General features: G+C 53.8%; 5 protein-coding genes across 7 annotated transcripts in view; 2 read left to right on the top strand and 3 right to left on the bottom strand.

Annotated features, from left to right (window-relative positions):
• Positions 1 to 277: 277 nt before the first annotated feature.
• On the bottom strand, positions 278 to 9,381 carry POLDIP2 (DNA polymerase delta interacting protein 2). The gene is made up of 11 exons (XM_025851056.2): positions 9,136 to 9,381; positions 7,682 to 7,763; positions 5,689 to 5,786; positions 4,908 to 5,004; positions 4,668 to 4,743; positions 4,346 to 4,453; positions 3,760 to 3,896; positions 2,934 to 2,960; positions 2,610 to 2,735; positions 1,280 to 1,359; positions 278 to 737 (listed from the first exon to the last, which is right to left on the bottom strand). Exons 1-11 carry the CDS (start codon positions 9,294 to 9,296, stop codon positions 623 to 625), a joined length of 1,107 nt encoding a protein of 368 aa, XP_025706841.1. The 5' UTR covers positions 9,297 to 9,381; the 3' UTR covers positions 278 to 622.
• An 82-nt stretch (positions 9,382 to 9,463) lies between these two features.
• On the top strand, positions 9,464 to 17,297 carry VMA12 (vacuolar ATPase assembly factor VMA12). Of its 2 annotated transcripts, none has more exons than XM_073879369.1 (6): positions 9,464 to 9,716; positions 11,008 to 11,081; positions 11,415 to 11,504; positions 12,017 to 12,059; positions 12,272 to 12,384; positions 15,866 to 17,297. In XM_073879369.1, the coding sequence occupies exons 1-6, from the start codon at positions 9,506 to 9,508 to the stop codon at positions 15,977 to 15,979; spliced, it is 645 nt and encodes a 214-aa protein (XP_073735470.1). In that variant the 5' UTR covers positions 9,464 to 9,505; the 3' UTR covers positions 15,980 to 17,297. The 2 variants fall into 2 exon arrangements, with proteins under 2 accessions (XP_073735470.1, XP_025706905.1); XM_025851120.2 differs by lacking the exon at positions 15,866 to 17,297 and adding an exon at positions 12,718 to 14,346 and having other exon boundaries at positions 9,468 to 9,716.
• On the bottom strand, positions 16,869 to 17,847 carry SEBOX (SEBOX homeobox; the record flags this gene model as incomplete). Its single annotated transcript, XM_025851597.2, has 3 exons — positions 16,869 to 17,249; positions 17,386 to 17,546; positions 17,703 to 17,847. Coding segments are annotated over 3 exons (687 nt in total), but the record flags the coding sequence as incomplete, so codon positions are not given.
• Positions 17,848 to 19,045: 1,198 nt separating this feature from the next.
• On the bottom strand, positions 19,046 to 21,988 carry VTN (vitronectin). Its single transcript, XM_025851596.2, has 8 exons — positions 21,832 to 21,988; positions 21,620 to 21,739; positions 21,223 to 21,543; positions 21,004 to 21,143; positions 20,590 to 20,746; positions 20,246 to 20,398; positions 19,480 to 19,827; positions 19,046 to 19,242 (listed from the first exon to the last, which is right to left on the bottom strand). Exons 1-8 carry the CDS (start codon positions 21,893 to 21,895, stop codon positions 19,130 to 19,132), a joined length of 1,416 nt encoding a protein of 471 aa, XP_025707381.1. The 5' UTR covers positions 21,896 to 21,988; the 3' UTR covers positions 19,046 to 19,129.
• A 1,379-nt stretch (positions 21,989 to 23,367) lies between these two features.
• Positions 23,368 to 27,041, top strand: part of SARM1 (sterile alpha and TIR motif containing 1) — a 23,727-nt gene continuing 20,053 nt past the window's right edge. For both annotated transcript variants that reach the window (XR_012374414.1, XM_025851117.2), the window contains exon 1: positions 23,368 to 24,100. Coding sequence is in view for 1 of the 2 variants with exons in the window: in XM_025851117.2 (XP_025706902.1) it covers positions 23,631 to 24,100 (470 nt within the window). In the remaining variant the exon portion in view is untranslated. The remainder of the gene's footprint in view (positions 24,101 to 27,041) is intronic.

The raw sequence follows: 27,041 nt of genomic DNA, 5'->3' as shown, positions 1-27,041 counted from the left end.
CCAGTGCTGAGAGCCCGAGCCTGATGCTGGCCTGCTCAGCATTTGGCAGAGGGTAAAGAAGACAACAAGAGTCCAGTCTAGCCCCCACCCCACTGGCTGAGAGGCACAGTGACCCTGGGAGACGTCCAGCCAAGCCCCAGCCTCAGGAGAGAAAGAGATACCCTCTAGTAGATGGGGCAGTTTCCTGGAAAGGCAGCAAGGACAGCAACCAAGGTCCCCCACTGCGTCAAAAAGGGAGCCCGAGACCCCGGGGGCAGAAATGGCGAGGGGGGGGGGCCAAGTGTGCACTGGTTTATTGACCAAACCTCATATTCCAAACAACTTGTGTGACAGGCCAGGAAACCCCAGGCCTGTGGCAGCTGAACACAAACTTCCTGGTGGAAAGGTTTACTGGAACACAGTGTAGCCAGGGCTTACAGGGGAGGCCAGCCTTGGAGGAGTCCTACACAGGTCTTCTGGAGAAAACGATTACACCCACCCACCAAAAAAGAACCCCACAATCAAATGGCGCAAACGATAAAGAGACCCACTGTGGTCCATGGTGGAGAGTTCTGCAGCAATTGTGGGATGAGAGCTGTTCTTCAGGGGCCGAGCCTAGGCACTCAAGCAAGCCTCAGCTGGCCTACCAGTGAAGGCCTGAGGGTGGTGTCTTCTCATCTTTATTGCTTTCTAGGGAGAAGGGAGGGATCCGGACATCAAAGTGGGAACCATCAGGCCTCTCGAAGCGGAAGGTGCCCCTGTGCATCAGAGAGAAGCTGGGTTAGAGGGAGTGAGGGCCGAGGCCCTACTGAGGATCTTGAGAGCCCTAGGCCCTCAGCTTCAGAACTGAACACAGCAGGATGAGGCAGGATGGGCTCTCTCCAGCCTGGCTCATGTCAGGATAACACCGGTCCAGAAACCCAAGAGCCCTCCTGGCCCTACATGAAAAGAGGAAACAGAGCTGCCCTGATTCTGGCCCTTAGATGTACGCTGCATAAGCTACCCAACCATACTTTCAGGTTAAGGAGTGAACCACCAGGGAAAAACCAACAACATGGGCAACTCAGTGCAGCATCAAACCGTCAGACCTCTTGGGCCTAAGTCCTCAGCCCATGAAATCACAGGAACTAGTAACACAGAAAAAAAATCAGACAAGTCCCACCCAAGAATGAACAGCAGCTAAAGCTCCATCTCTAATGTAACCTGGCCCAGAATTAGCGGCAAACTCTGAGCTCTCGCTTTTCTGAGCTGCGGCGTGCGTGTGGAGTCGAGGCGCCCCGCCCCACACGAGCCCACTCACCACATGTGCCCGCTGGAAGCCTGCAGGGAGACGTGGCTGCTATACTGGAATGCGGGCTGCTCCTTGGATAACACGGGTTCCTGTGAGGGTTTAGGCAAAATCGGTAAGGCCAGGCCAGCTCCCTGTACCCCAGGGCCACACGCTGCCAGTTCATCAGGACGATGCCCCCTCTGGCCTCCCACAATGACTGCGGGCCAGTACCACCTCCCGGGGCACAGCCACTGACGTGGGCCTTGCATTCGGCTTCTGCGAAAGAGAACCTCACACTCAACATCTGAGGCCATTAGGCAAAGATGCCGGGCACAGGACCTCCTCTGTAAATAGCTCTTCCAGAGTCCATTCACGGAGTGCCTGAGTGCCAGGCACCAGGGCGGTGTTCTGCAAACCTCTGCTGACTTAACTTTCCTGGTAATTACAAGGGTAATAGGTGTGACTGCCATTTAACAGGAAGAAACTGAGATTTTTGGTTAAACTGGCCCAAAGTTACGTGGTGAGTAAACCACACGTAGCTGGCATTCAAAGCCAGACTATCTCACTCCAAAGCCCTGTTCTCACTCAATATCCCACCCTGCTTCCCAAGCCCGTGCTGATGGGGATAAATACATGTTCAATGTGGCCGCTGGCCATTTCTCGTGACTCTATTTCTCAGGAGACAGGGTGGGGTAGTGCAGGATTTGCAAAATCAGATCTCTTCTGGACCAGCAGAGACGGCAGAAGTGTAAAGAGGCAGAGGAAGGGGCGCCTGGGTGGCTCAGCCGCTGGGTGTCTGCCTTTGGCTCAGGTCGTGATCCCAGGGTCCTGGGATCAAGTCCCACATCGGGCTCCCCGCTCGGCGGGAAGCCTGCTTCTCCCTCTCCCGCTCCCCCTGCTTGTGTTCCTGCTCTCGCTGTCTCTCTAACGAATAAATAAAATCTTAAAAAAAAAAAAAAAGCAGCAGAGGAAGGACAACCAGAAGCAGAGGTTCTGGGGGTGGGGAGGAGCCCACCGAAGGGCACTCATGTTCATATGTTTACTAAGGCTCCGTGCTGGCAACAAGGACTCTACACAAGCGTGGACGTCAGACGCCCTTGGATTCGGATCCATGTCCTGCCACTGCCAGCCACGGGACCGTGTGCCAGTTACTCACTTCGCAACCTCTCTCTTCATCTGTGAATCAGGCTGTAAGAAACCTATCTCATGGGGCTGTTGTGAGGTGTCACTCAAAACAGCCCAAGGCATTCACATACTGAGCCTCTGTCCCTAGCCACAGAGGAGAGGAGAGCAGACACTCAGCCCCCAGGCCTGCTGGGAAGGACCAGAAACTGGGCATTATCAGCCTGATAATGCTCACCCTTCCCACCACGCCTCGGCCTCGCACTGTCTCCAAGGTGCCAGATAAACTGAATATCCTCCAGTGTCGCTCCCGGAGCTGCACCACGTCACTGTCGAGGTTCTCTAAGCGGATACAGTAGCGCCACTGTGGGGGGGGGAGAGAGTTCACAGCTGAGACAGAACAGACCTGGGCTAGCCCACCCAGAATTCTAGGAAAGCAAAAGGCAACAAAGACGGACACCTGCAGTGCACAGGCCCCTCCCGCCAGAGGCAAACTACCCCCCTCCAAACTGACCCCCCTACCCCACCCCACCCCACCCCCCTCTCCCGGGCACACACTCACCCAGTAGACATGGGAATTCTGGGCTTCCTGGGGAAAAAAACAATGAATTTAAGTCCCAGAGGGCAGGACCAAGTCTGTTCCAATCAACAGCTCCCCAACTGAGTAGGTGTATTCCAGGAAGGTTGCCGAGACAGAACAATGTCGCGAGTGTCTGTGGGATGGTGACTGGACTTCGGCCAACAAGCCCCAAAGGAGGCAGCCTCCCCTGGCCCCGTCCCTGGCCTCCCTCCTCCTCAGCCCGTCAAGCTCACCAATAGAGCTGGGTGCCAATGGAAGTCAGCCACAGGGCCCTTCCCTTTCTCACCAGTCTTCCAGCCAGCTGCTGCCCACCCCCCCCGCCCCGCAATCACTCCTGGCCTAGGCCACCGCCCTCCTCCTCGGCCCTCCCAGAGCCCAACGCCATGACAACACTTGATGTGCTCTCTGCCAAGCTCTCCCACTACCATGAGCTCTTGAAAGGCAAGGACAGGGTTTCATGTTTATTTGAAGCTCACAGCCAGGCAAGAAATAGCTCAATAAACATCTGACTAATGCATACAAAGTGTGAAGATCAGCCTCTACTGATTTCAACAAGTATGTGTATGTTCTTCATAAACAGGAAGCCTTTGAACCAGAACAGAAGGGAGAGTCAGCCTGGAGGACTCCGTCCCAGAACCTGAGGGTCTCGCTGCTCCAGATCTTGGAGTCCGCCCAGTATGTGCAGCACTTGGAAGCAGAACCACTAGGCACGTGGTTTAAATGTGGAACCCACTCCACAGTCACACTGGGGATACCACAGAAAATCTGGGGGCCCACCCGAGGGAAGGGGCCCAGGCCAGGTACACACCCTCATGCCCATGTAGAAGGGGATGACAGTGACACGAATGTTCTCGGTCGTCTCCCGGTGGACGTCAGAGAGCTCCAGCCAGGGGTGATTCTTCTCTTGCCAGGCCCGGAGCGTCTCCCGGGCCACAAAAGGGGGTGCTGCGGCAAGAGAGGACTAGTTAGTCCAGGCCAGAGTCCCAGGTGTTCTCCAAATGGCCCTCCTAGAAAACTCTGCCGAGTGCCGGCCCAGGTAAACGAGGCACCCACACCTGAAGCAAAAGCACAGGCCAGAAGAAGGCACCAGGCCACGCAGAATAAGCCCCGAGCAGCTGCGGGACATCCTGGGAAGAGAAACGGGCTGGGAGTGAGAAGCCCAGGTCTTCAGACCCTACCGTAACCTTGACCTTGCCACTCACTAGCAACCAGGCTTCTTCTGATCCCTGAGCCTCACGTTCCATATCTATTAGGAAGAGATAATAGCCATCCGCCTGATAGACCTAATGGGAGGTTGAATAAAGTTGTGGATGTACAGCTTTGAAGTTATTTCTGTGATGCTGCCTTTGGAGAAAGGGCCCTCCCATTCCAGCTCCCTTCTTGAGAGAGCTCACCTTTTGTCTGGTCGTACAGAAGAAATCTATCAAACAGCTCATGCTGGATGGGAACCTGATCAGTGGAGGTATAGGGGAGGATGTCCTCATGGCTGACATAGTCCAGGCCTGGCACAGAGAGGGAAAAGAAACAGTGAAACTCACACAGGAAAAAGGAGGAACAAGGCTGAGAAGAAACACAATGCCTGGCCTCGTCTCAAGGTTGGACGAGCCTGGCACCATTGCTCTCAGCTTCTACAATCCCTCCTAGCAGATTAAAGGACATCGGGAAGGCACCAGAATCTTCTCACTGAGATACACCAGATAGATGCTCACTACTCACCTGGGATGGCATAGAGGGCCCGGCTATCATCATGGTTAGCCAAGAAAGTCACAGCTTCTGTCTGAGATCTCTGAGACTAAGGCAAGAAGTGAGTCAGAGATTTTCTTGGTCACTACCCAGTCCTGAGAACTTGGGGCCCAGGCTGGGCTCTCTCTGACCCTTCTCCCTCCCTCTGTCCCCATCAGGTTCAGGCCCTTCCCATGGAGAGAAACCCCAGGCCCAGCCATCTTGCTTACTTACTATATGTGGACAGTCTCGGGCATCAATCAGCACCTGATAGTAAGTGTGAGTTTTGCCTTTCACCTCCTTAGAGCCATGGCCGGCAGGATTCTCTGCTCTAGGGGGTAGGAGAAAAAGCCCAAGATCACCCCAAGAGAAACAGAAGTGGTGCCTACCCTAGCTCCCTACCACCTCCTTACCTAAACAGACTAGTTAGTACCTGATCTGAACCTGCTCAGCAACACCCGGGCCCTGCCCTTCCCCAGTCAGGGGCCAAGAAGGAAATATGGAGGACCCATGGCACAGAGTCTCCATTTGCCTTAGTCTCTGGCTGCTTCTTGGAAGAAGGGGACCACGTTGAGAAAATCAAATTGCTGGTTCCATCCCTGAAGCCCCGAGTACCCCACTCTTCTCACATCCCTGAAGTGGTCTATGATTATTTAATGGAACTAGGCCTTTTCTTTTTTAATGTACTCTAGTGATACGAAATTGAAAGAAAGATTCTAACTGAATGTCAAAAAGTCAAGAAAATTAGTCCCTCAATGCCTTGTGGGCTACTTATAATGCAACAGAGAACAGCTTGGGAAAGCATCCTGGGGAGGCCTAAAGGGACCCTCTGGCTTTTAAGACTGTCCCTGGCACTCAGCACTTTTGTCTCCATGGTGTCCGGAAAGTAACCTGGGACTGTTCCAATGGCCCAAGAGGATGTTGAATTCCCCCCTGGGACCCCAACTACTTACGTCAGCCATGAGTCAGGCCTCCTCCTGAGGGTACTGTGAGGCACAATGACAGGGGTACTTACTTTTCTGGAGCTGCAGAAGCCACATCCCGGTCATATAGTCTGGCCTGCCAGGGAAACAGGACGACACCTCGGTAGCCAAAAACACTATGAAGGAAGAGCTAAGAGGAAAGAGAGCCTCAGTGAGTGTGCAGTCCACAAGTCCTTCCAGGTGGTAAGATCAGATCGCTAAGCAGGACAGGTAGCTGCAACCCCAGCGTGAGGTCCTGCCGATCTTTCTCTTGAACTCTGTAATCCACCCCCACCAGCTTCGGACACTCTTACCCCCTCTTCACCTGGCTGACTTCTGCTGATCGTTTAGACTGTAGCTTAGAGCCCTAGGAAGACTTCCTTGACCTCCCCTCCACTCAGCACAGTGCATAGCCACTGACCCCATTGTAATTCCTTTCTAGACTGCCAAATCTACGAAGGCACTGCTTTCTGGTTCAAGTCCAACGCCCAAACACCCGGGTCCGCTGCAGGCATACAAGAAAAGGGGAGTGGGAAGCTGAATAAACAAGAAGTCCTTACTTACAAGGGGCCTAAATCTATCTCAGAGGATCTGGCACAAAGTCGATACAAAAACAAGAGCCTCACACCCACGGCATATATTACCCTGCAATCAGTTCAACTACGACAAAGTATCGAAGGTTTGCTTTCCTTTTTTTTCTTACTCTTTTTTTTTTCCTTAGAGAGGGAGGAAGGGGAGAAGGAAAGGGAGAGGGAGAAAGAGAATCTTAAGCAGGCTCCACACCCAGCACAGAGCCAGATGCGGGGCTCCATCCCAGGACCCTAAGATCATGACCTGAGCCAAAAGCAAGAGTCAGCCCGCTGAACCTTCTGAGCCTCCCAGGCGCCCCCAAAAGTGTGTTTTTCTTTTTTTTAAGATTTTATTTTATTTATTTGACAGAGAGCGAGAGAGCACAAGCAGGGGGAACAGTAGAGGGAGAGGGAGAAGCAGGCTCCCTGCCAAGCAGCGAGCCCGATACAGGGCTCGATCCCAGGACCCTGAGATCATGACCTGAGCCGAAGGCAGACGCTTGACCATCTGCGCCACCCAGGCGCCCCAAAGGTATGCTTTTCTGAAAGCTCCCCCAACTGGCTTCCCACCTTCCACTAAATTACAGGATTCTTCAACAACCTGGGCCCCTCCTCACTTTGGTTCAAATTATCTCTGTCCTGGGCGCCTGAGTGGCTCAGTCGGTTAGGCATCTGCCTTCAGCTCGGGTCATGATCCCAGGATCCTGGGATCGAGTCCCGCATTTGGCTCCCTGCTCAGCGGGGAGTCTGCTTCTCCCTCTCCCACTCCCCCCCGCTCATGTGCTTGCTTGCTCTCTCTCTCAAACAAAATCTTTAAAAAAATTATCTCTGGGGCACCTGGGTGGCTCAGTCGTTAGGCGTCTGCCTTCGGCTCAGGTCATGGTCCCGGGATCCTGGGATTGAGCCCCGCATCGGGCTCCCTGCTCAGTGGGGAGCCTGCTTCTCCCTCTCACACTCCCCCTACTTGTGCTCTCTCTCTCTCTCTCTCACTGTGTCTCTGTCAAATAAATAAATAAAATATTTAAAAAAATATATCTCTGTTCACACTAACTTGGAAAGGGTACCCACTGACACATGAAGAGGATTCACATCCAGGAAAACAGAAACCCCATCTTAAAAAATTTGTGATTCTGGTCTGGCACTAAACACCAAGGCAGAAAACTGTTAACATTCAGGCCTATGACCAAAACTGACCCTTACAGAAGCAGGGTGTACCCTGAAAATGACAGATGAGGGGCACCTGGATGGTTCAGTTGCTAAGCGTCTGCCTTCGGCTCGGGTCATGATCCCAGGATCGAGCCCTGCATCAGGCTCCCTGCTCGGCAGAGGCCTGCTTCTCCCTCTCCCACTCCCCCTGCTTGTGTTCCTGCTCTCACTATCTCTCTCTGTCACATAAATGGATAAAAATCTTTAAAAAAAAAAAAAAAAGAAAGAAAGAAAGAAAAGAAAATGACAGATGACCCAGCCCAGCACTCACCTGCCCGGTCTCATATTTTCCATTCTGTTTTGGCACCTCAAATACACCAACTGTCTCCAAAACTTTGCCTTCTGGTCGGTTTCTGATGAGGAAGGAAAATAACAAGCAGCTGAAAAGCTCAGAAGGTAATGGTACCTATCCCATCAGAAAAAGCTACCAGGAGACTGAGGGGCCAGGCAGTGAGGGCAGCGAAGGGTCGAAGCAGTGTGGCAGATGAGACAGGTAAGTGTCCTCGCAAACCACCACTCCAGATTCTGCCTTTCCCCCTTTGAGGTCCAGCCACAGGCCCTACCTCAGTTTCTGTGTTAGGTCTGACTGCCCCCCAATCACTTTCTTCTCTCTTCACTCTCAGCATTCCTCATATCATGCCCTCGCACCCTGCTTATTTATACCCCTTGCCTCTCTTTCCTCTCTGACCCACCCTCCTGACCTCCCGCAGCATTGTAACCACCCTTCCCACCTTGCATTTCTGTTATTTGTGCCTATGTCTTATCTCCACTAGAGACTGTAGGTTCCCTGGGAGCAATGCCTGTGTCTGATTAGCCGTGTTCCCCCTCAGAGCCACTGTGTGTGAAATATTTGTTCTGTATAATTCCATCTCTGTCTACCCTTGGAAACTGCAGCCTTCACCCTGCCCTTGAACTGCTTAGCAATCCTCTCCAAACGTCCTACTGCACTCCCTGCATTGCACCTAGTAGTCTCTCAATCTAGTTTTTGTTCAGATTCACGTCACATTTCACAGGGATCTTACACTGCAAATACTTATCATCTCTCCCCAATACCAGTGTCTAATTTCAGCCACCAAAAGGTCAGTTCTCTCAGTGGTCTCTCTGGACATGGCTGCTCTTTCTAGGGGTCCTTCCAAGGTCTGCTATTCTTAGCATTTTGGAGATGTGAACCTTATGCTTCTTTCCTCTCACTTGATCCTCCAACCCCAGTTTGACCTGCCTGTCCCATAGCTAGAGACAATATTCACACCATTCCCCATTGCCTCAAGCCCCCTCCCCAAGTCACACAGAAAGAACCAATCTCCCCAAGGTCACGCTGAAACCCGGAACCCACGCAGGGCTCATTCTCAAGAGTCCAGTTTCCCACTTCGAGCATTCTTCTGAGGGTGGCTTTGTCCCAATCCGGGGCTGGGGGTTCAAGACAAGAGCCCTAGGGCTTAATTAAAAGGCTGCCCACTAACAACAGCGCTCGAGATCCCCATTTGGGGAGGGAGGATTCGCTCCGGGAGGGTTACTAGCTCCCCCTCAGAGCCAGTCCTGCGTAACCCAGGGCTCTGGGCCGCGCTCCCTTCTGTTCCTGGCAAGCATCCCAGGCAGGGCAGGTCGGCTCCCGGCCGGGACCCTCTCCCGGGTCGAACTCCAATCACCCTCGGCCGGCCCGGCCTCCTCCCTGGCCGGAACACGCTCCCTGGGCTCCCCGTACGGGCCCCGCGCTCCGTCCCTCACCGGGACGAGAGGTGCCTCCGCGTCGTCGTGGTCGCCGCTGGTGGGAAGGCCCCAGCTCCACCCGACGCACAGAGCGGCCTCGGCCCCCGGACCCCGGTTAACGAGCGGGACCACCAGCGGCTGCCCACGGCCAGGGCCCGCCGGGCCACACAGCCCGCCATATCCCGCCCGAGCGCCCGCTCGGCTGCTGACACGGGGCCCAACTCGCGGCCAGAGGCGTTCTGCCCCCGCCCCACACTGCCCCGCGCCGCGTCCCCGCCCCCTTGGCCCTCTGCCCCGCCTTATCCCGCCCCGTGAACTCCATGCTCCTTCCGGCGCGCGATGGGCGGAAGTCCCGGACCCCGGTCACCTGACCGTAAGTCCGCTGGACATGGCGTCTTGTTTGCTGGCGGGCGAGCGTCTGGTTCGCGCTTTGAGCCCCGGTGGGGAGCTGGAGCCAGAGCAGCTTCCCCGGAAGCTGCGGGCAGAACTTGAAGCCGCGCTGGGGAAGAAGCACAAGGACGGTGATCTTCCCAGTGGCTCCGTGCGCCTGGTTTCCTTCCGCCTGATCCGAGAGCTGCATCAGTACCTGAGAGAGAGGGGTGAGCCGCAGTCTCCAGGCCGGACTCGCCTCCCTTTTTCCAGAGTCTTTTCCCTCCTTAGTCCTTTCCCACCTCTAGCCTCGTTGTGAGGGAGAAAAAAAAATCCGTCACTCTCCTCCACCCCGCGGAACGGTCATCTAGCCAACCCAAGAGTCACCTCATAAACCGTAGGACAACCCACTCCCTTAACAGCTTCCATGGGGATTTCTCGTGGGTGACAAAATTTACCTGTGCAGTTTCTGCTCTCTTGAGAGTCTCCTCTTCACTACCAGGCCGCCTTAGGGCCTCCTTACCTTTGAGGAAGTCCAGTTATAACCCCGTACCGCCGCACAAATTCAGTTTCTTCCTTTTAAGCCACATTAGAAAACAACTCAGGATAGTGATCTTGTCCTGTTTGGGAATCTGGATTTCTTTGCATCTCAAAAGCTAGTCAAATCTGGGGCGCCTGGGTGGCTCAGTCGGTTAAGTGGCTGCCTTTGGCTCAGGTCATGATCCCAGGGTCCTGGGATCGAGCCCCACGTCAGGGTGGGACTGAGCAGGGAGCCTCTTTCTCCCTCTCCCTGCCTCTCTGCCTATTTGTGCTCTCTGTCTCTCTGTCAAAAATAAATAAAGTCTTTTTAAAAAACTTAAAAAAAAAAAAAAGCAAGTCAAATCTGATAGTTTCTTTTTTTTTTTTTTTCCACATAGGATGATGGAAAGGTGTGTTGAAAGACCTGAACTGGGAGTAGCACCTGAGTTCTAGTCAGAGCTCTGCCACAAACTCTCCTTGGAGAAGTCGTTTCTCTTTCTTGGGTCTCAGTTTCCTTAACTGTAAAGGGAGGGACTAGGACAAACTGGCTTGTAAGGTCTTTTGTCAGAATTAACATAGCCTACCCAGAAGCAGGGTGCCCTTTGTAGACTGCACAACTACTAGAACTATTAGAAGTGAAAAGTATCTTAGAGATCATCTAGTACACCGTTCTCTGAGTATTTAGCACCGCTGTGACTTAAACCTCTTTAGGGCAGTTCTATTGTGGCCACAGTGTGACTTAATCTAAACACAAATATAAGTGGCTTACTTGTTAGCTGTGACAATCACAAGATAATTGAAGAGCCGACACTTAGCTGTGCGCACTAGGAGATATTTTTGTGGAATTGTCCCAGTTGAAAATGATCTTGGAGATGAATTGAAATAGGGATGGCCATGTTTTATTTTGGTAGAAAAAATAGAAGGGTCAGACCCTTTTCTGATCTTAAGCCTTCAACCTTAGTTCTATGCATCATTATGTTTGTAAAACTCTTTTCTTCCCAGGTTCCACACTATACCTTCATGAGCTCCTAGAAGGCAGTGAAATCTACCTCCCAGAGGTTGTGAAGCCTCCCCGGGTACGTAAGGGATATATTTCTGAGAGTGGGTGTTGGCTGAATTGGACTTATTCACGATACATTCAGATTTATGAATCAACCTTTGGGCTCAAAAATTTCTCTTTTAAATCCTTGAGAGCTGGGGTGGGGGAACCAGATACTGTCCTCCCTGCTTGACAGCTTGGAAAACAGATGTCCCCAAAAAAGTTTCCAAAGCAGTGGAGGCAGAACTAATGCATGGGTCTCTTGGCACCCTTAGCAGTGCTTTGCCCCCTGAAACCAATGAACCAATGATTGTGACATGGCTTCCTAGCAAGCTGGGAGTACCCTTCTTGTTTGATTTTTCTGCCTCAGAACCCAGAGCTAGTGGCCCGTTTGGAGAAGATTAAGATACAGCTGGCCAATGAGGAGTATAAACGGATCACATACAATGTCACCTGTAAGGTAAGGGCCTGCTCTTCAGTACAAGGCCTGAGTAACTCTTGAAAGCAGAGCCCTGTGCTGGGAAGAGGTACAGAGGGAAAAAACATCGTGGAAACTTGGTTTTTATACTAGTCGGGGACCACAGAAGCTCTGTGCTGCACACAAACCTAATATAATTCCCAACTCCTTTACTGAGACTCTGGGCTCAGATGGTGACTGATTCTTTAAAAGTCATAGAGGTGGAGATAAGCCTTGGAGCCTTTCTTCTGACAGTGCTCCCTATTGTTCTGTGACATGCTCCCACCCTGGAGGAAGAGAGGAGTAGATGGGTACTGGGAACCTATGTCCTTTCTCTGAAATGCTGGATCTCTGGTTCAGAAAAAAATCCAGCTGGTCCCTGACAACAGAATCCTTGGAGAAGGCAGAGTTAATGTGTTGGGAAACAGAGCAGAGCCCAGACTGACAAATGGATACTCTCTGGGCTGCCTCTGAGCTGCTTCCATTTGGAATCATTTGTGTTTCCTTTTTCCCAGGATTCAAGGCATGGTGGGACTCTTAGTGACCTAGGAAAGCAAGGTGAGGTACTGGGAAATCACATTGCTAAAGCCTCTCCCTGGAAGGGGTTGGTCATGGCAGTTCTTCCCACCCCAGTGCCCTGGGTTTAAGCCTGAGCTATTCAGGCTTGCTGTTTGAAGGAAACCCAGTTGATGGGGGAGGCAGCCCTGAGATAAGAGGGCCTCATGGAGGAGGCTGACTTAAAGGTTTCTTCTCTGGGTTCTTCCCCAAAGTGAGGTCAATGAAAGCTCTGGTCATCACCATCTTCAACTTTATTGTCACGGTGGCAGCTGCCTTCGTCTGCACTTACCTTGGAAGCCAATACATCTTCACAGAAATGGCCTCAGTAAGTAGGCACTGGGCAGGGCAGGGTGCTCCGGGTGGGAGTGCTGGTGGGAGAGAGAAGACATATGTAAAGGTGCCTTAAACAGGTTAGGTGTTAAGCAAGTAGTAAATTTATGTAATAAACAAGAGGAGCATATGAGCTGTCCAGCAGTCATGGGCGTATATAATAACCTCAATAGAATCCAGATCCTATTTTCTTCCTTTCCCCCAACTTATAGGCTGGGTTTTCTCCCCTCCCCGCGCCCCCCCCCCCCCAATATTTACTAGAGGTGCCAGAGGCTGCAGAGCTGGGTGCTGGCGTGCATCCCCTAAGCCTGGTTCTCTCTCTCCCCAGCGGGTACTGGCTGCCTTGATCGTGGCCTCTGTGGTGGGCCTGGCCGAGCTGTATGTCATGGTGCGGGCGATGGAAGGCGAGTTGGGAGAGCTTTAACTGATGGGTCATCATCAAAGTCTGGAGCAGGTTTTGGGAGACTCCAGGCTCCCAGCTGCCAATCACTGACTCTCAGTCAACTTGTCAGGCCCTTTGTCCACAGCTCTGGTTAGTCAGAAGGCCAAGCCAAGGCCACCTGCTCTTCCTGCCAGAGCCCCATCCTCTGTCAATTTTCAGAGGGGCAATAAAGTAGAGTCAGACAACAACTGAAAAGAACTGGTCTTTCAGTTCCTTCTCCTGACCCCAGTGCCCATTTGCCTTCTCTAGTCCATCTGGGCACTGCCAAGGCTGGGTTTTTCTCCTTCAGGAGTAAATAGAATCCAGGTTTTCCCAGAAGTAGACCATACTGCCTTGAACTTCCCCAAGTGCATAAATCGATGGTCACCCTTGCTCCACACATCCTTGATGCAGACCTGTAATTTAGATCAGTAACCTCCAAAAAAGCAGAAAGGATTCCCTTTCTTCAGTTTGTGTAAGAAGAGGAACTGATCACAGGACATCAAATAAGAGAAAGACAGGTTGGTACGGGATGGTGAAATTGGGAGCTAGGCAGCTAACCTTTCCGGCATCTTCGTTTCGGTCTTCATCCTCTGCTCGCCTTTAGATTTTTCTGTATGCTTCTGCCTGTCTCTACCACTCATCAGCCCTCCTTAAACTTCCCGCCTTTCCATCACCCTTTGTTCTGCCTCCAAAAATGAAACCAGTTTAGATGGCAAAACAGTATGTCTGCTTTTAATTGAAAAATCTCTTGTGCTTTGTGTGTGTTGGTAGGTAGAGTATGTCTACTGTGGATTGTCTCAGCTAATAAAGGGAGATGTTCTTTGTGGATAAAGGACTGTTTCCAGATTTAACTGTATATATGAATATGAATAAGCATATACGTGAATACGTACACATAATATATTATGAATACGTATACATGTCATCGTATATAAGCCCGACGGAGGATATTTTATGTAGGTTCTTAAAATATCTGGGTTTGGGGGGGCGCCTGGGTGGCTCAGTCAATTAAGCGTCTGCCTTCGGCTCAGGTTTGATCCCAGGGTCCTGGGATCGAGCCCCACATCGGGTTCCCTGCTCAGCAGGAAGTCTGCTTCTCCCTCTCCCATTCCCCCTGCTTGTGTTCCTCTCTCTCTCTCTCTCTCTCTCTCTCTCTTTCTCTCTCAAATAAATAAGATCTTAAAAAAAAAAATCTGGGTTTGGGTGAGTGCAGAAAATAGTTTATAAATATGCACAGTTGAGTAATTGTTTTACGTGATTACTTTTGGTCTTCATAACAGTCCTGGAGGTTGGAAGAGGAAATAACTTTAGGCCCCTTTTCCCGAAGACAAAACTGAGGCTGAGAGAAATCAGATGAGCAGCTGCGGTCCTTCCTCTGTTAAATGGAGCCAGAGACCGCTAGGTTGTTCTGAAGTCCCCATGTAATGTTAAACTTCAGAGAACTTAGATTAGTGGTATACTGATAGAATCTGTGTAAAGATACTTTAAAACTGTCAGTTTTTTATCCAATAAATATTTATTGTATCTACTGCATTCTTATTTCAAGTCTTGTGACAACACACAAGCTCAGAGATTCCTTAGTTCTGATATTTGTTCAGGGTCTGTTCCTAATGGTATATTCCTTTCCATTTGTTCACACTATGAACTCCTATGGTGTTTTTTTTCCCCAGGGTACTCTTCTGTTCTTAGAAATTACACACTCATGGGGCACCTGGGTGGCTCAGTTGGTTAAGCGTCTGACTCGTGATTTCGGTTCACGTCATGATCTCATGGGTTATGAGATTGAGCCCTGCATTAGCTCTGCGCTCAGTGGGAAGTCTGCTTGAGTCTCCCTCTCTTTCTCCCTCTGCCCCTCCCCCCTACTCACTTTCTCTCTCTCTCTCTCAAATAAATAAATCTTTTTAAAAAGGAGGAAAGAAATTACACACTCATGGGTTCAGTAGACATTTGCTCTACAGTGCTTGCTAGTTTCTACTTGGTACATAGTCAGTCTGAGCTTCCCCAGACAGTACGTGAGAGAGGGAAGGTTCATTCCTTCTGTTCCACCATAGATGACTTTGTTGAGAGATCTTAGAATTTCTGTTGTTGGTTGAAAGAAATGTCAACTGTGAGAAAAAAGTTAAGGTGGCATTTTATAATGTTTCTAGCAAGCCAGACCATTTAAGACTGAGTTTAAAAGCTACACTGAATGTCTGTGGGGATTCGTGGCTGTCGTACTTTACTGAACTCTGCGGGCCAGGTAGCGTGTAGGCCCACATAGCCTTCAGCGTTCACGCCCCCCAGATACCTGGATTGGAAGGTTGGAAGGCTTGTAAATGTTAGATAAAGGGCAGGCCCCCTCAAACAGCTTCTGCCCCAAGGTGTGTTCTCACACTGAGATTGGGGTCATTCCACACACACACCCCTTTCACTAGAATGGGGTCCTTACCTTGATCCCAAGCCCCTCCTCACAAGTCAGCAGGCTTCTGCGGCCTTGAACACTTACTGAGGACTCCTTTATGAGCCAAGTACTGTGCTAGCTGCTGGAGATCAAGAGGTAGAAGACCTAGTTCCTGCCAAGGGGTTCTTCACCGTGCAAAGTGTTTTTCCGTGTGCAGGGGTAGAGTTGGAGATAGCAATAAGGTGGCCTGTCCTCCGGTTCTCGTCACAGAGAAGAACACTCTCTCTGCTTTCAGCCACTTCCTCCATCTCTCACCACCCCATACTTTTCTCCACTGCAGTCTGGGCCCAGGGCTTCCCAGGGCAAAAGGGGAGTGCTTGGCAGGAGGCCAGATGATCAAGAAGTTTGGTGTTCTCCCAGTTTCTCCTAGCCTGCTGTATGGAGAGGGAAGGCACCTCGGGTGAATCGAGAGCTTTTATAACGCATCACACCACATGAAGCCCTTCACTTAACATTATTGCTTCCCATTCCCCGAATGGAGAGAAGACAAGTATTATCACCCCCCATTTTTTGCAGGCCCATAGACTTTCAGAGAGTTGCAGGGTTACATAGCAGAGCCAGGATTTGAATCCAGCCCAGACTGATTGCAAACTCCATGCTTTCCTGGAGCAGAGCGGCTCCAGAAGTGGAAGCAGCCAGAGCGGCCTGGAAGCTGTGGGAGCAGGAGCAGGAACGTGCCGGCAGAGGCTCCCATCTCCCAGCCAGAGCCCTAAGCCCTTCAATTAACTGTCCCTCTAATCCCAGGAGAAGCCTGGGTAATGCCTCCCACCCAGGAGCTGTGTGAAACCTGGCCCTATTTAGGGATTAGGTGATGGAGATACATCTCAAAAGCAAACGGCGCTTGTCCCCATTCACTTGCAGCACACAACAATCCAGATTAAGTGTATAGAGTTTGGGTTTTATTTGGAGATTAGTTGGTATTACAGATGATGGTGATAGGAAAACCCAAGGTTGCCAGTGTGCACGCCCCCACCCCCCGCTGAATCTGTCACGTTGTCTCCACAGCCTCAGGTCAGAGGGCAGCCAATCTGATCTTTGTGAAAATTAAATGAACATAAGCCCTGGGCTCCTCTTTCTGCTTTACTACTTTAATATCACTTCCTCTTCAGATCCATGGTTCCGATTCATTTGTCCAGGTGGTGGTAGGTCAGAAGAGGGGGCCCTGGTTCCCAGCAGTCTGGAATTAGTTTCCGTGCTCTTCTCACCGAACTCACCTAGCAGCTAGCTAATGGCCTGAAAGTGAGGGGCGGCTGCCCGTTCTTTGGAGGGAGGAGGTGTTGTCAGCCGGGGTGAGAAGAATTGGGTGCCAGGCCTGGCTCCAGAGAGGTGGACAACCCAGCCCTTACCCCATCTCTCTGAAGGTACCTCCTGCCATGGTGATGGGCATAGGCTCCAGGAGGGGCGGGGTGCTGTGTAGCAGGAGCCAGGCCCTGGGGACTCTGGGCTGGCCTGGAGGACAGTGGGAAGGAGGGATTCCTCAGCTAACCTTCCTTCTGATAAGAGAACTCCCTTGTGTAACAGGTGGGGTGGGGGATCCACTTCTGATGCGTTCAGCCCTGAGGGGCAGGGTGGGCTGCAGAGCCAGAGGAGCGGTCTCCCAAGTTCTGGTCTTCGATTAGGAGTGGTCCAGGTTGGTGACGATGGCGGAGGCATAGATGAGGTCAGATAAGCTGCCCAATGAGGTTTGGGGAGTGGCTCGCTCTGAAGAAAGGTGGACCCCTGAAGCCCCAGCTGGTCCCCATGGGGCTACAGCTTTAGCCCCTGCCCAGCCCTGCCCTGGACTCAAGCCGGGAGCTGGGCAGGAGGCATGTCGACTCATTGAGGCACACTGAGGTGTGCTGTTGGAGGGCGGAAGCTGGCCTAGTGTTCGGGGCTCCCGGGCCTGCTGGAGGGTGTCTGGAAGAGATCGGGCTCTCTGGGTGTGCTCGGGCCTGGGGCTTAGGCCTCCTGCCTTCCTGTTCTTGATTCTCTTGGCCCGGCGGTTCTGGAACCACACCTGATAAGGGAAAAAGGAATCTCTTCTGGCTCCAGCACCCCCTTCCCCAGCTACAGGGAAAGCAAAACCTGGAGGTGGGAACCCAGAAAAGGACTGTGCGAGAGTACCCCCACCCTGAGAGGGGGTCACTGCTCACCTGTATCTTGGCCTCAGGAAGGCAGGTGACCCGAGCCAGGTGCTCACGGGTGCCGATGTCGGGGTAGGGCCGTGCTGCAAATGCCCGCTCCAACTCCAGCAGCTGCCCCCTGCTGAAGGTGGTCCGCTTTCTCCGGGGGGAACCCAACCCACTGGCATGGCCTGCGGGCCAGAGTAGGAGTCAAGCCAGGACTCCCTGCGAGAGCCTCCATCCCAGCCTCAAAACTCCCAGCCGACTCTCTGCTCCCTCACTTCCACCTTCCCCCATCACACCTTCCCCACATTCTCCCCCTGCCCACCCTTTCCCCACCAGATCACCTGGTGAGGATGCGTCCACGGGGCTGGCCATGGAGCTGGCGGAGAATGAGGAGCCAGAGGGCCATGCCAAGGCTGTGCCCGCACCACACCCCTCCTCCTGGGGTTTTATCCTGCTCAGAGGGTTGGCCCCGCCTCCAGGAGGGGAGAGGTTTCATGTCCAGCTTGAGGGGAGCAGAGCCGTCCCAGAGGAAGGAGGGGAGGCCAGGGGCAGGGTTGGGGCTTGTGTGGGTATGGGTGGAGCAAAACTTCTGTGGCCCCTGCTCCTCTGGGGCTTCATAAAGGAAGCCGGTCCGAGCCCCCCTCCTCACACCGCAGACTCCAGCAGTCTGTGTCTGAAATCCTGTACTTTGTGAAAATCTTCCCAGGACTCCTTCCAGGCAGCTGAAAAAAATCCCTCTCTCTAGTGCTCCCAGTGCTTCACCTGCCCCTTCTGGAGCCCTCAGTGCCCTGGCGCTGGCTACCTTTAGGGGAGAGTGGGTGGAGTCCTGTGCCACAACCGAAGGCTGGGCAGGGTGACAGGGACAGCAGGTGAGGACAGGGATGACAGCTAGCAGGTGAACGGCAGCCACCCCACCCTCAGCAGGGCTGGGGAGCTGATGTCACTACCAGCATGCCCTCAGGTCTGCTTTAGAGACTCGTCTGCATCCAACCCTTTGAAAGCCCAAATGGGCTTCTTGGAGTCCAGGAACCTAGAACCAGAGGAGGTTCCACAGGTACAATCAAGGCATCCTGAGAAAGATGTTTGTATTTACAGAGTAGTCATCCTTGTAAGTCTTTGGAGCCACTTTTCTAAGAGAAGTGGGTGCGTTTGAATTTCTTTTGCATTCTTGCCCTTCCCTCTCCTAACCTCAGTACCGCACACCCCAGACCCGAGACAGAGGCCTCAAAGAAAGGCTCATCCTAGGGGTGGGTTTGGGGGAGCACACCACTTCCCTAGGCTAACCACATTGCAGGCGCAGGATGGGCAGGAAAGCTAAGCCAGAAGTCCACCTCCCTCTGCCCTTTCTCTCTCCTCCAAGACCCTAGTCAATTCCTAGAGGCAAAGCAAGCCCAGGGCTAGGAGGGGCACTTGGTAGCTCCTGTCATCATCAATGGGGTTCAAGCTCCTGCTAATGTTGGTAGGTTGGTAGGGGCTGCTTAGCTCAGGAGGAAGGCTAGCACTCATGAGGCCCTCCCCAGCCCAGAGCTTTTTGGGTTCACAGAGAGGGCCTGAACTCAATGTGGACTGGACACAAGGTGGCTCTCCTCCCCCAAGACATTGTGATGGCCCAGCCTCCCTTCCTTTCCCCAAGCAGATCCCTGTCTCCTGCCTGTCCACCCCAGTCAGGACAGTAGTCTTAAACTCAGGGTCAAGGGATCTTTATTGGGCTGGGAGGAAGAGGTTGAGGAAGGAGCAGTGGAGGGCCCAGCTGTGTGGGCTCAGATTCCTACTGGTGGCCAGGGGCTGAGCAGCCCAGCCAGTACTGGGCGATGGAGCGTGGGTAAGGAGGGCTCACAGTGTCCACTCGCCGTGTGCGAAGGTTGACTCGGTAGTACTTGTCTGGAAGAGAGGTCGGGAGAGGGTGTGTGAGACCCAGCCTGGCCCTGCCCAGTCCTGCCCTGAGAAAGAAGACATGGGTCTTTCCTGGAAGGGTAAGTGAACATCCAAAATGCAGCTAAGGATTCCCACCCTGGCTTTCTGGAGTCACCACCCAGGGGCCATGTTCAGCCCACACGGGACCAGGGACAGCAGGGAAGACCCAGCTAGACGAGCTCCAAGGATGGCAGAGGCTCCCACCTCGTGAGAAGAAGTAAACACTTTGGATGGGCTCGCAGGTGGCAGGCACAAGCCAGTCCATGTCGTAGTCATCATAGTTGTAGGTGCCCAGGCCGCTCTCCTCACTGGAGAACCAGGACAGCCAGGTTGAACGGGATTGCCGCTGGGGGTTCTGGCTGCGGCCTCGGCCACGGTGACGGTTACGGCGTGAACGGTAGCGCTTACGGCTACGCCGCTTAGACTTGGGCTTCTTGGCCCAGGATCGGGGAGCTGAGCCTGAGATGTAGATGCGGCCGGCCATGGCCGCATCCACCTGCGTCGGCACACCAGGCCAGTCCTGGCTGATGAACCGGGGCTGTCCAGCACCACCTGTGGCAGGGGATGGGTTAATGAGAACCCTGGAGGCCTGTAGAGTTCATCTGGTGCCCAACAGTGGGCTGTGTGCCTTGCCCAAGGACACTGCAAGCTCATGGCAGAGCACAGTGCTTGGGCCCTCTGACTCCCCGTTCAGTGCTCTTTCTCCTGGCCTTCCTCCACTACAGCCCTCCCCACTTGCCTCAGCCACGGCCACTCCTCCTGCCGTCTATGCCCTTGGCTGTGCTAGGCAAAGTCCACTGTGTGGGGTCCAGGTGGACCTCCCCCCAGAGGTCAACAAAAACAAAGTCTGGCCTGAGCAAACAGCTTTTGATCCATAGCTCTGCAATCACAGCCCCCTCTGGCCTGCTGTGCCCTGCCCGTCCCCAGAGGGTCCCAGGAGGTGAAAGCGAGACTTGCCCTCCCTCCATACCAGAGGGTCTGCTCCAGAAGAGAAGCTCGAAGAGGGTCTCCCAGCTGTCCCTCTGCAGCAGGGCAAAGTGTTCAAACACGGCGGACAGGGAGCTGCCTTCACACTCCTCCTGACTGGGTTGCTGCTGGAACTCGTACTCCCAGTACTGTCTCCCTGAGGGGGGAAGCCGGGGGGGGGGGGGGGGGGGGACGTGTGAGCAAGGCTGGAAAGCCAGCCCCAAGGCTGCTGAAGATAGGAGCTCCTGGCAGGGGGCAAGCCTAGTTTGACCCTGCCCCTAGAGGAGTGTGGAGGCAAACCAAGACCACCCCACTGCCTGCTCTTTCTCGCACCCACTCCCTTAGTACCCTTAAAGAAGTAGACCCGCTCCCGGCCACTGTAGCTATGAGCAGGGAGAGCCAAGGCTGCATCCACGTTGTCCGGAATGCCCTTGAAGCCTTCAGAGATGTTGCGGGGGAAATCTGGGTCCAGGACACCATCCTCGAAGCGCCAGTACTGATTACCCTAAGGGGTAGAGAAGGAGGAGGGAGTGAGGAGGTAGCTGGCTGGGCACAGGCAGAGTCCCCCACCCAAGGCAGCCGTCCCAGTTCTAGGCTTGTCGCCCAGGACCTGGAGCCCTGGGCTTCCCTGTCCTCAAGAGCCCCAGTCAGGGACCACAGGCTGGGATCCAGCCTTCCTGCCCACCCTAGTCCTGGGCACAGCAGCCCTCCACCCCTGCCTAGATACCCTTGACCCTGACCCACAGCCTCCGGGCCTGGTACCTTGAAAAGGTAGGTCTTCCCCTGACAGTTGATGCGAGTGAAGGCAGCATCGATGGGGCCCTCAATGCCCCAGACATCTCGGATAAGCTTGGGGTACCCAGGCCTCACTGCCTCTTCATCCAGCTCATAACAATACTGCCCTAGAGTGCGGGAGGCTGTGTGAGGGAGGGGATGTTCCAGGGGCAGACCCCTACCCCCAAGACATGCCCCTGGAATCACCTCGGAAGGCAAAGAGGGAGCCGTTCTTGAGGTCAGTGAAGGCATCAAAGGGCTTCCCACTGCATAGCTCCTCCTCTGCTGGGGACTCAGGGATGTCTTCGGCATGGGTTTCAGGCCCTGAGGTCTCCTGCCCAGGTCCTGGAGCCTCTTCTTCAGGGATCAGAATAGGTACCGGGGCAGGAGACTCCTCATGCCCCGTCTGCAGGCCAGGGCTCAGCATGGTGCTCCCCTGCTGTGTGAGGACGCTCCCTCTCGACCCCTCGGGGTAGTCAGTGGCCCCATACTCATCTTCTGGCAGAGTGAATACATCCCCACGAGTCACTGTGGGCAGAGTGGGTGGTGGTGAGTGTCCAGCTGCAGAGGGGACCCCGGACCCAGCCAGCCCTTCTGGACGCACCTTGGGGCTTGCACTCGGTCACATAGTCCTCGCAGCAGCTCTGGTAGTAAGAGCAGAGCTCGTCACACTGACACTTCCTGTCGGCGTTGAAGCCCTCTGTGCAGCGGCCCGTGCAGGACTCTGCGGGGAGGAGGTGTTAGTTGGCATGGCCAAGCCCAGACCACCCTTGCCCACCCTCCGTTGGCCCGAACAGCCGCCAATCCCCTCTGCACCTTGGTCAGCCAGAACAACGCAGGCCAGCAGGACTAGCGGCAGCAGGGGCCTTGGGGAGGCCATGGCAGGCCCCTAGCTTCTAGCCTGGTGAACTGGGCTCTGCACGCTTCGATGCTTGAAGAAGGGAGGGCGAGGTGGGGACTGGGAGGGCGGGAGCCAGAGAAAAAGAGCTGTGCCTTTTCTGCTGTTTGCTCAATCTCTGGCCCAGCCCCCAGTGCCCTGGACCCCAGAGGCTGCTGCAGCAAAGGGTCACATTCCTGGAACTCCGGGCCTGGGAGAACTGTAAATAGGATCCTTGCCAAGCTCCATGTCGTGTCAGAAGGGAACCAGCACAGTGGATCTGGAGGACATAGAGAAGGCCCACTGTGCCACTCACAGGCTGTGACCTTGGGCAAATGGTTTTACCTGCCCTGGCTTTCTTTTTGGTTAAGTGAGATTAATAATGCTTGCCTCCTGTTGTGTTGGGGGTTACACAAACTAAAGCAGACGAAATTCCCAGTGCCTGGAGTAGCGCCAGCTTCATTCTCCATAACCGGTTATTTATCTGTGATCTGTTTGATCTGGCACATCCCTGACTGTCTCACCCACCCACTGTGTATTTAGGGCAGTGAAAAGGCCGGGGGGGGGGCGGTTGGAGGAATGCTGGTAAGCATCCTGGGGGAATTTTTTTTTTTATCATAAAAAAACAGATTTTCGTGTTTAGGTTCAACTCTTGGATGCATTGATTTTCCCAAGCTGGGCTTCACAGCACAGCAAAATTGGGTGAATATTAACCATTTGGACTGGATTTGATTCCTTAGTCTCCCCATATTTCACTGCTCCTTGGTAGGCACTGCTCCGTCTCCACCTTCAGATTCCCTATGGGTAAAGAATAGCCTCATTCGCCACACTTTTAGACTAAGTAGCATCCCTCTTTCCAGAAAATACCCCTGGCACAGAAGGCCTGATTTTGTGCCCGCTGCCCCGGGCCCATTGGGCCTCCTGAAATCCTGGCACCACCTGGAAAAAATGATTGTCGGAGTTTCCAACTGACTTTTTCAGTTCCATAATCAGAGAGGGGTGTGTGATTTTGGGCAGGCTCTTTTCTGTGAGCGTCAGTCAGTTTGGCTGTTAAAGGGGAACACTAATCCCTACTCCTTAGGCCTGTCTCAAGGCTTCATTGAGAAACAGGCATAAAGGGTCTGCTGCCATGATTGCTTGAACCACTGTTAGGGGAGGGGGCACGCTCCACGGTGTTGCCGTCACGTTGCAGTGTCATGGGGTTTGCGGGGGAAACCGAGGCAGTCCTCCCGCTCTGCACCCTCTCCCCCTAGTCGCCACCCCCACCCCACCGCAGGGCGTGGGCGTGGGCGTGGCTGTGGCTGGGGAAAGCCGGGTGGTGAGGCTACTCAGGCGGCCGGGGAAGAGTCCCACGTGACCGAGAGGCGGGGTGTCAGCTCCCCGGCTGCGGCTTCTCAGGGGCGGGGCTGCTGCAGAGCATCTCCTAGCTGGAGCCGCGCTTTGTTCTTGCTGCCTTCTAGACCCGCCAGCGTCAGGGTCCATCCCTCGCTCCCCTCTCGCTCCTCCCGCCCACGCCCTGCATCTGGGCCCGCATCCCTTCACCCAAAAGCTCCGTCCCAGATCCTGCCCTCGCCCCTCCCCCAGACTTCGGGCCAGCGCCCTTGCCTGGTAGGTAGCCTCCTATCCATCCCTCCCTCCTGCACCTTCTTTTCCCTGGACCCCTCTCCTGTCCCGGTTCCCCGAGTGCCGGGTCGCTCCGCCCCTCCGGACCGGGGATGTCCCCCGCAGCCCCGCGCCCATGGTCCTGACGCTGCTCCTCTCCGCCTACAAGCTGTGCCGCTTCTTCACCATGTCGGGCCGACGGCCAGGCGGTGAGCGGCTAGCGGTGCCGGGGCCGGACGGGGGCGGCGGCGCGGGCCCATGGTGGACCGCGGGCGGCCGCGGGCCCCGCGAGGTGTCGCCCGGGGCAGGCTCCGAGGTGCAGGGTGCCCTGGAGCGCGCGCTGCCCGAGCTGCAGCAGGCGCTGTCGGCGCTGAAGCAGGCGGGGGGCGCGCGGGCCGTGGGCGCCGGCCTGGCGGAGGTCTTCCAGCTGGTGGAGGAGGCCTGGCTGCTTCCGGCCGTGGGCCGAGAGGTAGCCCAGGGTCTGTGCGACGCCATCCGCCTGGACGGCGGCCTCGACCTGCTGCTGCGACTGCTGCAGGCGCAGGAGCTGGAGACGCGCGTGCAGGCCGCCCGCCTGCTGGAGCAGATCCTGGTGGCTGAGAACCGGTGAGGGTGCTCCCGGGCTGAGGGGAGAGCGCGGGGTGCTGTGGGGCAGCAAGGGCGGTCCACGGCCCGGGTCTCTGGTGCGACTTTTCCCGCCTCGCCTCACCGCATCCCTGTACTACACCCCTGCTGGGGATCAGCGGGTCTATTTTACAAATGAGGAAAATGAGGCTTGGGAAAGTTTCATGCCTTGCCCGGAGTCACAACGCAGTGTGAACTGATGGTGCAGCCGGGATTCACTCCCAGGACTGTTGGGGTGAGGAGTGGGACAGGAACAGGAAGAGCAGAGTGGTAAGACAGGAATTTGTCCCTGGTTCTCAGGATGGAGCTGGGATCCTGCTGCCAATGCCCCCTAAACCCACAGAGCTCCTCCCTACAGGCCCCGGGTGCCCTTCTAGGCTTCCTTCTCTGCCACTGAGAAAGGAAGAGAACACAATGCTCAGGAAACGGGGTAGGAGGAGGGGCAATGATTACAGAAGTGAGTACTGATCTGAGGGTTACTTGCCCCCTTTATGCCACCCCCAATCCACCTCCCGCTTCCTCCTCCATTTTGGCCCACGTAACAGGCCAGACAGGATCTCATTCTGCGGCTGCTAATGGGGCACAGAAGGTTTTCTAGTGGGATGAGTGGGTGAGAGAAGAGGGCACAGGTGAGGAGCCAGGCAGAGGCCAGAGTATGGGTTCTCTGCCCCTTCCCCGCGTAGGGCCAAGATGCAGTAGGGGGTCCAGCTGAGGTCTGGCTGCCCCTCTCTTGCCTGCCTCTTGGGATCTCCCCTGGAATATGAGGACTCTTGCACTCACTTCCTCTCCCCTCTGATGCCAGAGCAGACCAAACTGTCACTCAGTAGTCACATGCTGAATTCCCAGGCCCCTCAGATTTAGAAGGGTTTGGGAAGGGTCACTTTCAATTCATGCAGCTCTCATAAGTGTGATGGGCATGGGTTAAGGGTGCTTTCCTTACCATTTTCTTTCTTTCTTTTTTTCCCCCTTACCATTTAAAAAAATTAAACATAACCTTGTGGACGGTGGTAGTGATACAACTGTCAAAAATGCATGAATGAAGCAATTTAAGTTGGGGAGAGCAAGTTAGGGTCTGCTTACTCAGCAAGTCCTTAATTTCCCGTTTAAGATCAATCATCAGTACATTTGGAGGGCTAGCAAACAGAGTGGGTGCTCCCTGTGGTGGGCACAGGGTGGCTGTACCTGGTAGCCTGGTATGTGGGGCGTGGCCGCTATAATCAGAACCCTTGGGGAAGCGGTGCCGCCAACACTCTAGAAAGAGGAGGGCTGCACGATGCAGACTGCACTGATGTTTTTCAAGGTTGAAAATAAACAACACCTGGTTCAGAATTACTGAGGGAGGAGTCACACTCCGCATTGTCCCTGGTCTCAGGAAACCACGCACTAGTCCTGACAGCACTTCAGGACCAAGGACAGAATCCAGCAAGTCCCGTCACCATCAAAATTTTTCCCAAAGAAAGGCAGAATCTCGTCACCCTTTAGACTGCTCTGGGCGGAGGCTGGAAAGGAGGGAAGGGAGGTGATACACTGAGAACCTGCGTTTATGAAATCTTGCCCTTCTTTCATCAACCAAACTCCTCCTCTTAAAGAGAGTTCCTCAATCAGTGCACCCACTCCTTTTCTCATTCCCGTCTTCCCAGCGTGCTACTACACCCACTGCCCAGGAGCCTAGATCACAGCGTCCCTCACCCCCAAATGCCAAGAGAAGTCCAACAGGGTAGGACCCTCTGAACTTGCTCCCATGACAGCAGTGTGAGGGCCCCATGTGACTGCTAGCCTTTGAAATTTATGGCCCAGCCCCATCAGGAGACCATAATTAGGTTAAATGGTTTAACTCAGGTTAAATGGCTTTCCCAAAAATACACAGTGAATAAGTGGTGGAGACATGTTTAAAAAATAAAACAAAACAGGGGCACCTCGGTGGCTCAGATGGATAAGCGTCTGCCTTCAGCTCGGGTAATGATCCCGGGGTCCTGGGATCGAGCCCCGCGTCGGGCTCCCTGCTCCGCAGGAGGCCTGCTTCTCCCTCTCCCATTCCCCCTGCTTGCGTTCCCTCTCTCACTGTGTCTCTCTCTGTTAAATATATCAATAAAATCTTTAAAAAATAAAACAGAAAACTATGGCATATAAATTCAAAAAGGGCAAAGGTACAAAACAGTCACACACTTAAGAATTTTTCTTTCTACCCAGACCCCCTCCCTGGACGAAAACCAACAAAACAATTTTCTTGCTTGCACAGTATGTCCTTCCAGAGAAATTCTAGGCATACAAGGATTTACGCATATATGTATATTATATATACATGCTTGTATGTGTATGTGTATGATTTCCTCTCTCCTTTGGAGCTGGGATTTGAACCCAGACCCATAGCCTCTCAGGCTGCAGAGGCTGGGAGCTGAGTATATAGTTCTCACAACAAGGACATAGTTCAAGTTCTGTGAAGGTGCCAAGTGCATAGGAAAAGGGGAGAGCTGGGGGGTCAACAGACTCAAAATAAAGTTCTCTTGTTTTTTTTTTAAGATTTTATTTATTTATTTGACAGTGAGAGAGAGAGAACAAGCAGGGGAAGTGGCAGGCAGAGCGAGAGGGAAAACAGGCTTCCCGCTGAGCAGGGAGCCTGACCCACCCGGGGCTCGATCCCAGGACTCTGGGATCATGAACTGAGCTGAAGGCAGACACAACCGGCTGAGCCATCCAGACACCCTGAAAATAAAGTCCTCTTAAAAAATTTATTTTTTATTTCTTTTTTAATTTTATTTATTTATTTATTTATTTATTTATTTATTTATTTGAGAGCGCGAGAATGAAAGACGGAGAGAGAACACATGAGAGGGGGGAGGGTAAGAGGGAGAAGCAGACTCCCCGCTGAGCAGGGAGCCTGATGCGGGACTCGATCCCGGGACTCCAGGATCATGACCTGAGC

Source organism: Callorhinus ursinus, unplaced genomic scaffold (genome assembly GCF_003265705.2).
Source record: "Callorhinus ursinus isolate GAN/ISIS: 27379988/994484 unplaced genomic scaffold, GSC_fseal_2.0 scaffold34, whole genome shotgun sequence".
Lineage (NCBI taxonomy): Eukaryota > Metazoa > Chordata > Mammalia > Carnivora > Otariidae > Callorhinus > Callorhinus ursinus.
The sequence above is the reverse complement of the archived record's forward strand: the minus strand, read 5'-3'. Positions and strand labels throughout refer to the sequence as shown.

Coding starts and splice junctions, on each gene's coding strand:
- POLDIP2 (XM_025851056.2), bottom strand. CDS start 9,296: ATGGCGGGCTGTGTGGCCCGGCGGGCCCTGGCCGTGGGCAGCCGCTGG. Junction 7,764..9,135: donor CGGAGGCACCTCTCGTCCCG/GTGAGGGACGGA, acceptor CTTCCTCATCAG/AAACCGACCAGAAGGCAAAG. Junction 2,736..2,933: donor AGAATTCCCATGTCTACTGG/GTGAGTGTGTGC, acceptor CCCCCCCCACAG/TGGCGCTACTGTATCCGCTT.
- VMA12 (XM_073879369.1), top strand. CDS start 9,506: ATGGCGTCTTGTTTGCTGGCGGGCGAGCGTCTGGTTCGCGCTTTGAGC. Junction 11,082..11,414: donor AGGTTGTGAAGCCTCCCCGG/GTACGTAAGGGA, acceptor TTTCTGCCTCAG/AACCCAGAGCTAGTGGCCCG. Junction 12,385..15,865: donor TCTTCACAGAAATGGCCTCA/GTAAGTAGGCAC, acceptor TTCCTGGAGCAG/AGCGGCTCCAGAAGTGGAAG.
- VTN (XM_025851596.2), bottom strand. CDS start 21,895: ATGGCCTCCCCAAGGCCCCTGCTGCCGCTAGTCCTGCTGGCCTGCGTT. Junction 21,144..21,222: donor CTCCCTCTTTGCCTTCCGAG/GTGATTCCAGGG, acceptor CCCGCACTCTAG/GGCAGTATTGTTATGAGCTG. Junction 20,747..21,003: donor GGAAGACCTACCTTTTCAAG/GTACCAGGCCCG, acceptor TCTACCCCTTAG/GGTAATCAGTACTGGCGCTT.